The sequence below is a fragment of the Tamandua tetradactyla genome, chromosome 7 (assembly GCF_023851605.1).
Source record: "Tamandua tetradactyla isolate mTamTet1 chromosome 7, mTamTet1.pri, whole genome shotgun sequence".
Classification (NCBI taxonomy): Eukaryota; Metazoa; Chordata; class Mammalia; order Pilosa; family Myrmecophagidae; genus Tamandua; species Tamandua tetradactyla.
Window position 1 is genome coordinate 47,240,234 of NC_135333.1, and position 13,498 is coordinate 47,253,731.

General features: G+C 41.2%; 1 protein-coding gene across 2 annotated transcripts in view; it reads left to right on the forward strand.

Moving 5' to 3' along the window:
• FAM171A1 (family with sequence similarity 171 member A1) overlaps window positions 1-13,498 on the forward strand; it is a 145,129-nt gene that overhangs the window by 124,223 nt on the left and 7,408 nt on the right. For both annotated transcript variants that reach the window (XM_077169329.1, XM_077169330.1), the window contains exon 6: window positions 12,270-12,386. In XM_077169329.1, coding sequence (XP_077025444.1) covers window positions 12,270-12,386 — 117 coding nt within the window. The remainder of the gene's footprint in view (window positions 1-12,269; window positions 12,387-13,498) is intronic.

A 13,498-nucleotide genomic window follows, 5' to 3' on the forward strand; every position in this document is an offset into this window, starting at 1 on the left:
CTCTCAATTCAGTTCCACCGGTCAATATAGCTACATTTATGCCCATAGCATTCCGTTTTGACCACTGTAGCTTTGTAATGTGCTATAAGTCAAAAAGTGAGAATTTTGTTCTTTTTCAAGATGTTTTTGGCTATTTGGAGCCCTTTACCCTTCCAAATAAATTTGATAATTGGCTTTTATATTTCTACAAAGTAGGCCATTGGAATTTTGATGAGAATTTAGTTGAATCTATAAATCAATTTCAGTAAAATTAGCATCTTAACAATATTTAGTCTTCCAATCCATGAACATGAATGTCCTTCCATTTAGTTAGGTCCTCTTTGATTTCTTTAACAATGTTTTGTACTTTTCTGTATACAAGTACTTTACATCCTTGTTTTTAAGTTTATTCCTAGATATTTGATTCTTTATGTTGCTATTGTTGATGGAATTTTTCTATATATTCTCCTCAGATTGCTCATTACGAATGTATAGAAACACTACCAATTTTTGTATTTTGGTCTTGTATCCTACCACTTTCATGAACTCAGTTATTAGCTCTAGTAACTTTGTTGTAGATTTTCCAGGACTTTCTATATATTGGATCATGTCATCTGCAAATGGTGAAAGTTTTATTTCATCTTGTCAATTTGGGATGCCTTTAATTTCTTTTTCTTGCCTATCTGCTCTAACTAGAACTTCTAGCACAATGTTGAATAATAGTTGTGACAGTGGGCATCCTTGTTTTCTTCTCAGTGTCCATGGGAAAGCTTTCAGTCTTTCACCATTGAGTATGATGTTAGCTGTGGGTTATTCATCTGTTCCTATTTTTCAATGTGTTTTTATCAAGAAAGGATGTTGGGTTATACCACTACCTTTTTTTTGCATCAGTTGAGATGATTGATTTTTTTTTATATTGAACCACCCTGGCATACCTGGAATAAAACCCACTGAGCAGGTGTATAATTGTTATAATGTTTTGTTAGATTTTGTTTGTAAGTATTTTGTTGAGGATTTTTGCATCTATGTTTATTAGAGAAATTGATCTATAATTTTCTTTTCTTGTAGTATCTTTATCTAGCTTTGGTTTTAGGGTGATGTTGACTTCATAGAATGAGTTAGGTAGTGTTCCCTCCTCTCCAATTTTTTGGATGAGTGTGAGCAGGATTAGTGTTAATTCTTGGAATAATTGTAGTGTTCACCTGTGAAACCATCTGGTCCTGGGATTTTTTTGTTAGTAGTTTTTTGATGACTGATTCAATGTCTTTACCTGGAATTGATCTGTTCAGGTCTTCTATTTCTTCTAGAGTAAGTTTAAGTTGTTATGTGTTTCTAGATACTCATCCATTTCCTTTAAGTTGTTCCAGTTTGTTAACATACATTTGTTCATAGTATCCTCATGTAATCTTTCGTATTTCTGTGGGGTCAGTAGTAATGTCCTCCCACTCATTTCTGATTTTATTTATTTGCATCTTCTCTCTTGTTGTCTTTGTCAGTCTAGCTGAGGGTTTGTCAATTTTACTGATCTTCCCAAAGAACTAACTTTTGGATTTGTTAATTCTATTTTTTTTTCTCTATTGTTTTTATTTTCAATTTCATTTATCTCTGCTGTAATCTTTATTTCATTTCTTCTACTTGCTTTGGGATTAGTTTGCTGTTCTTTTTCTCATTCCTCCAAATTTGCAGTTCTTTGATTTTTAGCTCTTTCTTCTTTTTAATATGGGCATTTAAGTCTATAAGTTTCCCTCTCAGCACTGCCTTCGCTGCATCCCATAAGTTTTGATATATTGTGTTTTTGTCTTCATTCATCTGAAGATATTCACTGATTTCTCTTGCAATTTCATCTTTGACCCACTCATTGTTTAAGAGTGTGTTGTTGTGTAACTTCCATGTATTTGTGAATTTTTCCAGTTCTACTCCCGTTTCAATTTCCAGCTTCATTCCATTATGATCAGAGAAAGTGCTTTGTATAATTTCAGTATTTTAAAATTTATTGAGACTTGTTTTGAGACCCAATATAAGGTCCATTCTGGAGAATGATCCATGAGCACTTGAGAAGAATATATATCCTGCTGTTCTGGGATACAGTGTTCTGTATATGTCTGTTAAGTCTAGCTTATTTATTCTATTATTTAAGTTCTCTGTTTTCTTATCGATTCTCTGTCTAGATGTTTTGTCTGTTGATTAGACTGGTGTATTATTATAGAGAAGTCTGTCTCTGTTCAGTTTTGCCGTATTTGCCTCAAATTTTGGGTGACTGTGGTTAAGTGCATATATGTATTTATGATTGTTTTTGCTTCTTGGTGGATTGTCCTTTTTTATTTATATATAATGTCCTCTTTGTGCCTTGCAAAAACAGTTTTACATTTAAAGTCTGTCTTGTCCGATCTTAGTATAGCTCTCCCAGCTCCTTTTTAGTTAGTGTTTGCATGGGGTGTTTTTTCCCAACCTTTCACTTTTGACCTATTTGTGTACCTGGGTCTAAGGTGAGTTCTTATAGACAGCATATAGATGGATCATACTTCTTTATCCATTCTGCCAATCTGTGTCTTTTGATTGGGGAGTATGGTCCATTAACAGTCAATGTTATTACTGTAAAGGCAGTACTTACTTCAACCATTTTATCCTTTGGTTTTTATATATCATATCTTATTTTAGTCTCTCTTTTTATCCTTTTAGTTACCCTTTCTGAAATTTTTCATTTTTATCCTTTGTCCAAGACCCTCTCTCCATTCTTTCCCTGTTAGTATTCAGGTAGGGTTAGGTCTCTCGTTAGCAAACTCTTTCTGTTTCAGTTTATCTGTGAATATTTTAACCTCTCCCTCATTTTTAAAGGACTGTTTTGTGAGATAAAGAATTCTTGGTTGGCAGTTTCTCTCTTTCAGTACATTAAATATGTCATACTGTTGCCATCTTACCTCTATAGTTTCTGATGATAATTGGCACTTAATCTTATTGAGTGTCCCTTTTATGTGATGGATCGCTTTCCTTTTGCTCCTTTCCAAATTCTGTCTTTGTCTTTGGTATTTGACCTTCTGATTATTTTATATCTCAGAGTATGTCTATTTAGATTTGTTCTGTTTGGAGTATATTGTGCTTCTTGAACATGTAAATTTTAGTCTTTGATAAGAGTTGGAGTATTGCCAGGCATTATGTCTTCAAATATTCTTTCTTCCCCTTTTCCCTTCTCTTCTCTTTCTGGGACACTTATCACATGTATGTTTGTGTGCTTTGGGCAGTCATTCAATTCCCTGAGACCCTGCTCTATTTTTTCTATTCATTTTTCTATCTGTTCTTCTGTCTGTAAGATTTTGATTGTCCTGCCTTCTGGTTTCTTAATTCTTTCTTCTGTCTGTTCAAATCTGCTGTTGTATGCCTTTAGTGTGTCTTTAATCTCCTCTATTGAGATTTTCATTCCCATGAGTTTGGTTAAGTTTCTTTTCAAACTTTCAAATCCAGTGTCTTCTTTTTAGGCTCATCCAGTGTCTTCTTAGTATCTCTTATCTCTTTAGCCATATTTTCCTTCATGTCCTTGAATTGATTTAGGATATTTGTTGAACATCTTTGATTAGTTCCAAATTCTTTGTCTCCTTGGGCTTTTTAATTTGTTCCTTTTACTGGGCCATATATTCCTGTTTAATAGTATGGCTTGTAATTTTTTGCTGATGTCTAGGCATCCGATTAGCTCAATGAGTTTACCCTGAAGGTCAGTTTGTCTCTCTTGCCTAGGGTTTTATTGTTAATTGGCTTTGGGTTAAGGCTCTTCTTTGACACTTGATTCAACTTCTTCTGGACCTTTAGAATTGCCCATGTTTGATCAGATCTTTTCAGCTCTTCTTCATGTGATTCTTACCCTGGATATGTGGTATAATTTATAAGCTTGCACTATTTATGCAGTGTTTCACACACACACACACACACACACACACACACACACACACAGGAGAAAGCTTCTTTCTTTTGTTCCTTTTCCAGGAATCTCAATCTGTTTGTTTTTGTTTTGCCTCTATAATTTTTTTTAACTCTCCTTTTGCTGCCTCTAGCTGTTTTTTCCTGGAGGGTAAATTCTGGGATGAGTGTCAGCCAAGAGAGGACTTACCCAACTCAGTATTTCCCAGCTAAAACAAAGCCAGGGACCTACAAAGAGGTGAGAGCAACTCCAGAGAGCTCTGGGGAAAGGGACAGGAAAGAAACCAAAAGCCTTTTGACAGCTTTCCAAAGTGTGCTTCCCTGGGTTGCCCAGAAGATGGTGCTCTTCAGAAAACTGTACCTCACAGCCCTAAGAAGGACCTGCATCCTGAAACCTCCATCAGCTTCCCCCTGATGGGGTGGGGTAGCAGCAATGGCTGTGGTAGTCCCTGTCCAGGGTGGGCTAAAACAGCCTTCCAGAGCTGGGACCCAGTGATCTAAATTTGTTGGTCAAAAGCTGTGATCGATATTTAGCCTCAAACACCATCACCCTCGTTATTGGGAAGGAGGGCTTCCATGTTCCTCTCCATCCACAGCAGCCAGCCAGGGACTGGACCCAAGGCAGCTCAGTTCGCGAGTGGGAGAGAGGTGCTGGCCATGCCCTGAGTTAATCACAGTTTTTCACCAGTTTCTTAACATCTTCATCCCACTCTTCTCTGGATGCTGTGCAGTGCTCCCGTGGCCTCCACAGCCCCAGTAAAGTGTTTCAGACAGTTCTGCTTGTGCACTAGCTGTTTTTGGAGGAGGACTGAGTCCTGGAGCTCCCTCCTCTGCCATCTTCCCTTATTTGGGTTATTTGGCTTTTTGTTGTTGAGTTGTAACAGTTCTTTAACTATTCTGAATACTAAACCCTTATCAGCTGTATGGTTGGCAATTATTTTCTTCCATTCTGTAGTTTGTCTTTTCAGATTCTTGATAGTGTTTGTCAACATACAAATTTTTAATTTTGATGAAGTCCATTTATGTTTTTCTTCTTTTATTGCTGATGCTTTTGGTGTCATATCTAAGAAATCACTGCCAAATCTATGGTTATGAGGGCTCCCTCTGTGTTTTCTTCTAAGGGTTTTGCAGTTTTAGCTCTTATGTTAAGTCCTTGATCTATTTAGAACTAATATTTGCATATGGTATGAAGTAGATGGTCTAACTTCATTCTTTTTTAGGTGGAGATTTGGTTTTCCCAGCACCATTTCTTGCAGACATCATTCATTCTCCAGTTAACGTAGTTCATTGTCAAAATTAGGAGAAATTAATTGAAATTGAAATTGTCAAAATTTTAAAATTGTCAGAGTTACTATAGATCATTGTCTTTGTTGAAAATGAGTTGACCATAGATGTAAGTTTATTTCTGACCTCTTAATTCTACTCTTTGGTCTATTGTCTATCTTTATTCCCTACCTCACTGTTTTGATTTGCTTAATACTAAGTTTTGAAATTGGGAAGTATATGATCTCCCACTCTGTTTTTCTTTTACAATATTGATGTGTAATTACATTTGAATTTGAGGATTGGCTTTTCCAATTTCTGCAAAAACAGCTGCTGAGATTTTGATAGATGTTGCATTGAAAATCACAGCAACAATACAGGTCTGTAGATGCCTTGGGTAGTACTGACATCTTAACATTAAGACATCCTATCCATGAATAAAGAATGTCGTACCATTTATTTAGGTCTTTTCAAATTTCAGTGTTCTATAACTTTTATTAGAACTGAATGATAGCCCATTGTATAGTCCATTGTTCATCCAATCATCTTTCAGACACTTGGGTTGTTTCCACCCTTTTGCTATTGTGAATAAGGCTGCTATATGAACACTGGTGTATGGTTTGAGCCCCTGCTCTCAATTATTTGAGGTGTATACCTAGGATTGGAATTTCTGGGTCATGTGGTAATTCTATGCTTAACTTTTTGAGGAACTGCCATGCTATCACCCACCATGGCCACACTGTTTTATATTCCCATCGGCAATGCAGGAGCATTCCAGTTTCTCCACATCCTCATCAATACTTGTTATTTTCTGTTGTTTTTTTTTTTTAATAATAACCAGATATGACTTTTTGAGTTAGGTTTTCTAAGTGGCTAGAGGATTTCTTCATGAACCCCAGTTCATAGACCTTGTATAATTCCTTCTGACCTCTTTCTAGAAAAGTATATCAGAATAGGTTAGTTGTGAGACGTGGAAAACCCAACTACAAGTGCTTAAACAAGGAAGCCACTTATTACTTACATGGCAAAGGAGATGGGAAGGTGGGTCCAGATTTGGCCCAGGGGCTCAGTGGTGTCCTTAAAGATTTGACCAGCCCCCGCCCCTGCCTCCTTAGCACTTCCTCAGCTCTCACAGTTTGGAAGCAGACACTGGAACTTACGTGCAGGGTCCTCTGATTCCAGGGAAACCATCCATGTGGTTAGTAACCCTGTACAGTCTAGGGCATGACCTACTCAGTGTCCCAAAACCTCCTGAAATGGTAATAAATCTCAAAGAGCAGTGACATGTGCCCCTGCATATTTGACTAATGTACTGGGCACCCACTTCAATTTATAACCTGCTTAAGTGTGGGTTTTCACTTGCAATTTCTATTTTAAAATAGTAGCATTCATAATATCAGGTTTCTCTGCTTGTTACCAGATGTTGAGCTGGGGTAGCTTGGCTGCTAAAATGGGGGCTTCCAGGCAGAATAATTGTGCTAGGCAATAAAAGAGAATAAATTTGTACCTTTCAGATTGTATTCTAATTAGGCATTGTAGTTCTGGCCCTTTTTCATGTTTTAGACTTCTTTCCCTTTTTGATAGCCATTTGTTAGATTTTTCAACTCACTTTTCTTTATATTTTGCAAATAAAAGTTGATTACATTGTTGCTTGGTAACAGCAAGAAAGTGGCAACCTACATGATTGCTTGGAGACCCCATCAGATTTTACAGGCAAGCATATGGCATGTCTTGTTCTGCCTTTCAATCACTTTGCATAATAATAATTATAATTAAATGAACCTTCCAAATTAAGAACTTATATTACTCTATACACAATGAGTCTTGCCACTTGAATACAAAACTAACTCATTTTCACAAGAAGAGGATCTTATTTCAACATGTTATTTATGCTTGAAAATATACCTGAAGCTTTCCATTCTGTACAGTTTAACTCTAGAAAATGATAATTCAGGCAAACGTTGGGGTGAGGTTGTGGTGTAGAAGAAACAAAGAAGACTGAACTTGGATCTAAATTTCTGTATAGGTTCTGGCCCTGCTCTTCGGCCCCTCCCATCGCCGGGTACATGATTCCAGGCACTTTCTAATAAGATGGGTTATTGCTTTCCCAATAGCAGCCTGTCCCAGGTGGGAAGTTGGGGTTGGTGGTGGGGACGCAGCAGAGCTAATAACAGGAACAATGACAACTGCAAAGGAAGAAAAGAAGAGAAACCCACATGGAGTCGTTCAGTGCAGGAACAGACATCTCTCTCTAGCCCAGGAAGGAACCTACAAAAAGTATTGGTATTTTAGAGCCTGTTTACAATTGATTCTAATTAAGACCCTGAGTCATCAAGAAAAATGAAAATTATGTTCAATTCTGTAAAGTAGGGCCAAATGATACTTGTTAGAATTTTTATAAAATTGCCTTTTCAAATTTTTGCAAATAAAACTCAAGTTATATAGAGGAGTAGATTCCAAAGTATATCCAGGAAGTATCCTGGAAATGAACATGGTGATGCAGGGGACAGGCGGGCTTTTTTCACCTTTGTGCAGGAAAGTGCTTCTTTTATCTGTTTTATATATTGGGGTCTGTTTCACTAATGTAAAATTTCACCCCTTGATGATGCCTGAAAGACCACTCTGTAACCTTATTTCATTCACTTTAATTTCTTCTGGGAATAGCCACAGTAGTGTGCCCGGTCAGAGCAAAGAGGCAAGTGAGCTCACCCAGCCTGCTCCCAAGGTGCTCAGGTGGCCACTGATGCCCACACAATGTAGCAGCACCTGGACCATTTCCTGTGGAAAGAAGGCAGCCAAGGCGAGTACAGGGCTACTGCCTCCCACCTTTAGCAGAGGACCCCCACCCTGTGATTCTGCAAGTCCTGGCCACTATCTCAACTGATTGCTGGTGAGGAGGGTGCCTAGGAGAGAACCAGAGGAAGTAGTGGTAAGGGCAGGTTGGGCAGCCAAAGGAGCAGTACAGGAAGGAAGTGAGTCTGAGGAAGAAGCTGAGCTGAGTGGCAGTTGTAGATCCCAAGGGAAGGGAGAGTAACTGGGACAGCCCTCTGTATATATTGGAGGCTGGTCACACCTGGTGGGCAATGGGCAGCCTGGGAACAAGCTGGAAAGCCTTGTGATTGGAGCTTTCTCCCATCTATGAGTGTGGCCCCTCCTTGGTGGCTCTGGGCAGGGCTGAGGTCCCCATGCAGATGTCAATAGCCTGATGAACAACTGTCATCATATGACACTGTCCAACAGGAGAGACTGTACAGGACTTGTTTGTTCTGCTGCTCTGGATCACTGGTCAAGAACCTCACACTAGTTCCCCAGCCTGTACGTTTGGTAATCTCTTCCTCTGGGTGCCCTCTCCTAAAGAAGCACTCAGCCCTCCCCCAGCACTGAGGTCTCAGTGAAGAGAAGCATGTGCTTCTAAAGTACAAGTCATTAATTCTTCTATTCCCTGTGGCTTTTGCCAGTAACAGCATGATCATCAAATCCCAAAACAGTGTCATATTTTATTCAGTGAATACATGTACATTGTACAGAATACTGGTGCCAAAATAAATTACTGCCTCCCAACTGGCTTCATTCCCTCTTGTTTGCAAGAGTGGAATCCCAATCTTAATCATGCTCCCATTGGGAGATCTTTTTTGCCAGCCACATCCAGTTTTTTGCAGATGCCTACCTGGTATTATTTTTTGGATTGCCTCCCCGGCTTTTGTGAGTTCTTGGTTACTACTGAGTGCTGTTTTAGTATGTTAATGCTGCTGGAAATATATCAGAATGGGTTGGCTTTTGAAAAGAAAATTTATTAAGTTACAAGTTTGCAGTTCTAAGGCTGTAAAAATGTCCTAACTAAGGTATCCAGAGAAAGATACCTTGACTCAAGAAAGGCCAATATGGGTAGGCTTATGGCTCATCTCTGCTGGTATTTTGGCTTCTGTTTTCAAACAGCCTCTCCAGGGGTGTTTTCTTTCTGAATCTCCAAATGTCACTATCTGCATCAACTCTGAGCTTTTTTCCAAAATGGTTCCCTCTTAAAGGACTGCAGGAGGTGGATTAAGACCTATTTTGAATGGGCAGAGATACATCTTCATGGAAACCACCTAATCATAAGGTCCCACCCAACAATTGGGTGGGTCACATCTCCATGGAAACAACTTAATCAAAAAGATCTCACCCAAACAATAGGTCTGCTCACACAAGTATGGATTAGGATTGAAAGAACATGGCTTTTCTGGGGTACTTAACAACCTCAAACCAGCACAAGTGCCTACTGCATGGATATTCCTAGGTGCTGAGAAAAGGATTATATAAGGCACAAGCCCACTCTTGGGAAAAAAAACAGGACATGGGAGAAACAGTTAGCAGGTTCAGGCAGTGTGTGACTTTGATGGTGAAGCAACATGTGGCCTTAGAGTGCAGGTCAGAGAGGGGCTCTATCTTTTGGAAGGTCTTGGGGAAAGCACATATCTTGACTGGAGTCTTGAAGAATGGGTAGATGGAAAAGAGGAAAACTGTGTGAGCATGGAGCAAAAATTGCCATCACAGACTGTGGGAAGTGTGTGTGAGAGGACAGGAAGGAGGTGGGGGTGAGGGCAGAGGGCATGCTGAGGGGCAGGTAATGAGAAGCAGCTGTGGCCACCTCCCACCTCGGCTCACAGATCCTCAGTGGATTCCTACCGCTGATATAGTTGATGCACCTCCAGGCAGACCCTAAACTACTTCCCGTCCTGGCCCAGCTGCCCCCACCTGCCCCTCAGCCCCATAACCAGGCATCTGATGTTCCCATGGCACTTCCCACACTTGTCCTTGTCGTTTCATTTGCCTGCAATGTGCCACCCTCCCTCAAACTGACAAAATCCTGCTCGTTCATCACAGTAAGACTCATCCTGAGGCTTTCTACACCACACCTCTCGGATGGGACTGAGAATGTACCCTCCCAAGTTTCCCCAGACAACCTTCACTGCTCCCACTTCTGCCCCCTGACTGCGGCCCTTCAGGGGGACCCCAGGGCCTGTCAGCACCCATGCAGGCAGCTCATCAGATAATGGCCAGATAGACCTAAATGCTGATGAGGTATTTTTAAAAAGTCTGTTTGCAGTTATTTTGTTGTATTGAACAAGCACATGGAACTTGTGCTAGGGATCTAGTCAGATGGTTCTGCCATGAGTGAGCAGAAATCAGGACTCTCTGTTTCCAGCTTTTTGGGTTTGAGTCAGCCAAGCTCAAACCTGCCCCCATTTGAAAAGCAGTGACTCAAGAATCTAATCTGGGCAAACTGCAAATCAAAGAATTTACGGTTGCTTCCTGCTGATGCTGAGAGCTGATAGCAGAGCTGCTGTGGGAACATGTGGGAGTGGGGATGGTAGGTAAGTCATCAGCGCAACTGTGGGGTGTCCCAGGGCAGGGATGGGAGCAGCCCCCCAAAAGCCACTCTCCACCTGCAGGGAAACCCCTTTCATTGATGTCTCTGTTTCCTCAGGAGCCTTGTAAGTGCTAAGTGATGCCATTAGGTTATAAACAATGTGGGTTAGTGTTGCTCTGGAGATGAGTCTGAATCAGGCATCCTTATCCGTGTTCTCATTTTAGAAACCTCTAACTGATGTTGCATTCTAACCTGAACTGAAATCATCTGGAATCCTGGACAGCTGTGACCTGGCCGGTTGCAGAGGGAGGTCAGAGAATGCAGGGCTCTTGTTCACAGCTGCCTGTTATCATCCCCCTCTGTTTACCAGCTATTGGGGCTGAGCAGGGAGATGCTACAGAGCCAAGGCTGGACCGTTGCTGCGGAGATGAGGCTGGACTGCTGCTGCTGTGGCACCTTAACACCCAACCAGAGCTGAATGTTGCTATGGCAACTGGGAAGCTCTACAAGCAGCCCCAGTATTGTTTCCCTCAGGGGGAAAAAATTCCATTCTTGCCACCTCAGGGGTATGGGCACACAGGAGAGGCAAGGATTGGGAGGCCTGGGGGTGGGATGTTTGGCATAGAGTTGGTCCATGTGAGGTTCAAGGGCCCCTGGGTCACCCACATGGCCTTTCAGTGACAGGTGGTTGTAGGAGCTGCCCTAGTGTAGGGGACTGCTGGGCCACCTCTCAGTCAGGGCGGGTATGGTAGTGTGAGGGGTATGTCGGGAGAGGGGGGCAGCCAGAATCCTCCCTTGTCTTCTGCTGACCCACAGCCCCTACAGGCCCCAGACATGGTTCTGCAGGTGAACCAGGTCAGAGGGGCCAGTGAAAGTCGTCCTGTGTGGGCCATGCAGCTGGACAAGCTTGGCAAGCTCATCTTCCCCAGTGAGGCTTCTCCCAGAAAAAGTGGAGAAGCCATCAAAAGCTGGGAAGGTTTTATACTCAGTGCAGCACAGCGAGGCCTGGTCTTGAGGTCAGGTGAATGAGTCTCCTTCCTGCTCTGCCTCTTACTTTTGAGTGTTTGGGTAACTCACTGATCTCCAGTTTCCTCATCCAGAAAGGGGAAATCACTCCTACTCTGTAGGGTTATTGGAAGAATTTTAAATAATGACCATGAAATACATGTACTAGAAGAGGCTGATACGTAATTGGTGCTCATGCATGTTCAATACTGGTTATTCTTTAAGTAATAACTGAAAGAGTGTAAGCCTTAAGTAAGTCACTGTTTTCTCAGCATAGAACCAGGGGGAAGCTGAGCCTAGTGGAGCCGAATTTGCAGGAGTGGGACCAAGGAATGTATATTTTAAAAGACTTTCCTAAGTGATTCCAGCATTGCTGTTCTGTGTCCAGAAATTTGCTCATTTATCTGGGAATAAAGAGGATGAGCTGCACCGGATTCCCGCCCCCCCCCACTGCCCCCTTCTTTCCACCAACCCCTATGAGGCTACTTTCATTCTACTTCTAAATCAAAGGCTTCTGATAAAATTACCTGCATGTGAAGGAGGAACGTTTCATAAAGTTGCTGAAAGTAATTTAATTGGGAAGGCCAAAGGAGACTGAAACTGTTAACTTTTCCTTGAGGAAAATGGAACAGAAGCTGTGCAGCAAGCTGTATGTGGTCTCTAGATGACAATTGGGTTATGCTTAGGGTGACTTAGGTATGTGTAAGCTGTAAGTAGGAGATATGGCTCACATGTAGCTGAAGTTCTCTTCTGAATCCTACAGGAACGTGGCTGAAAAGCGGCCTGGGCCTGGTGCACCAGGAGGGCGGCCAGCTCACGTGGACGTACATCGCCCCACAGCTGGGCTACTGGGTGGCAGCCATGTCCCCTCCCAACCCAGGTAACACAAAGCCAGCGCTTGCAATGATGTGGATGGTGGCTTCTTTGTGGATTCAGGCTAAGAGTACTCTTAACAGTAACTTCAGCAGGGAGAGCACGTCTTACTCAAAAGTGGGTTTTTAAAAAGTCCCAAAATCAAATGATGAAAGTAAAGTATTTCATGGAGGTGGGGGAATTCTGGTCAGAACTGGAATAAGGCATAGGAAATAGTCTTGTCGCTTGTCCCCATTTTGCTGGGGCAGCTGCCATAGGGGATTCTTAATCAAAAACCCCCAGAGGTAGTTAAGACCTCCTTCTTCATTCCTGAAACAGCTGTGGCCTTGTGTAAGCGACTGTGTGGGGAAAGGCACGCAACACAGGGGCCAGTAGGAAACCATCCTTGGGGGCTTCTTGAGGCTAAAAACTTGATTTGGTATTTTTAAAAGATTTAAAAACAAAACAGTGCTCATTGTATAAAAAAATACTCATCTCCATTTAGGATATGTGGATGAACTCCTATTTTTCAGTGTGACTAAAAGTTTGTTTTTTTTAGTAAATGCATTGCCTTGATTTATCCTAATGAGTGTTGTCTTACAATATAGTTATCTTAGGAGCATTTCTCCCAGTAATGGCTTCCACCCTCAAAATGCCTTTAGAATCATTGTCACTTGGACTGTCTTCATTAATAAATATCTTCATTGCAAATCTTTACCCTCTGAGGTTACATTTCATTTTGTAGGCACATCTAAAAGACATGCACATCCAAGTTGGGTGATTGAGCTAGGTCAAAATGTGCTGTGATTAAAGCTTGTTCATTGTAAATTTTAACCATGAAGGTAGTTCCAGTGTAGGAGTGTGAAATACTTTAGCAATGGAATTAACACTGAAATTAGCACTTCAACTCCCAAAGGAACGTGTTTGATGGTGGCCATTCCTATAGGTGTATTGAAAAATCTGTCGTGCTGACTTTATATTTCCATATTGAGACCCTTTACATTTCACATCTGCATTTCAAGAGCATGAGTTTTCCTTTATAGTGTTGTTATTGTGGAGATGTAAACATGAATCAAGTGGAGATTCTCCAAATCGGAAATATCTAGAATATGACAGAGGGAAGGAAGGAAGGAAAAGTAG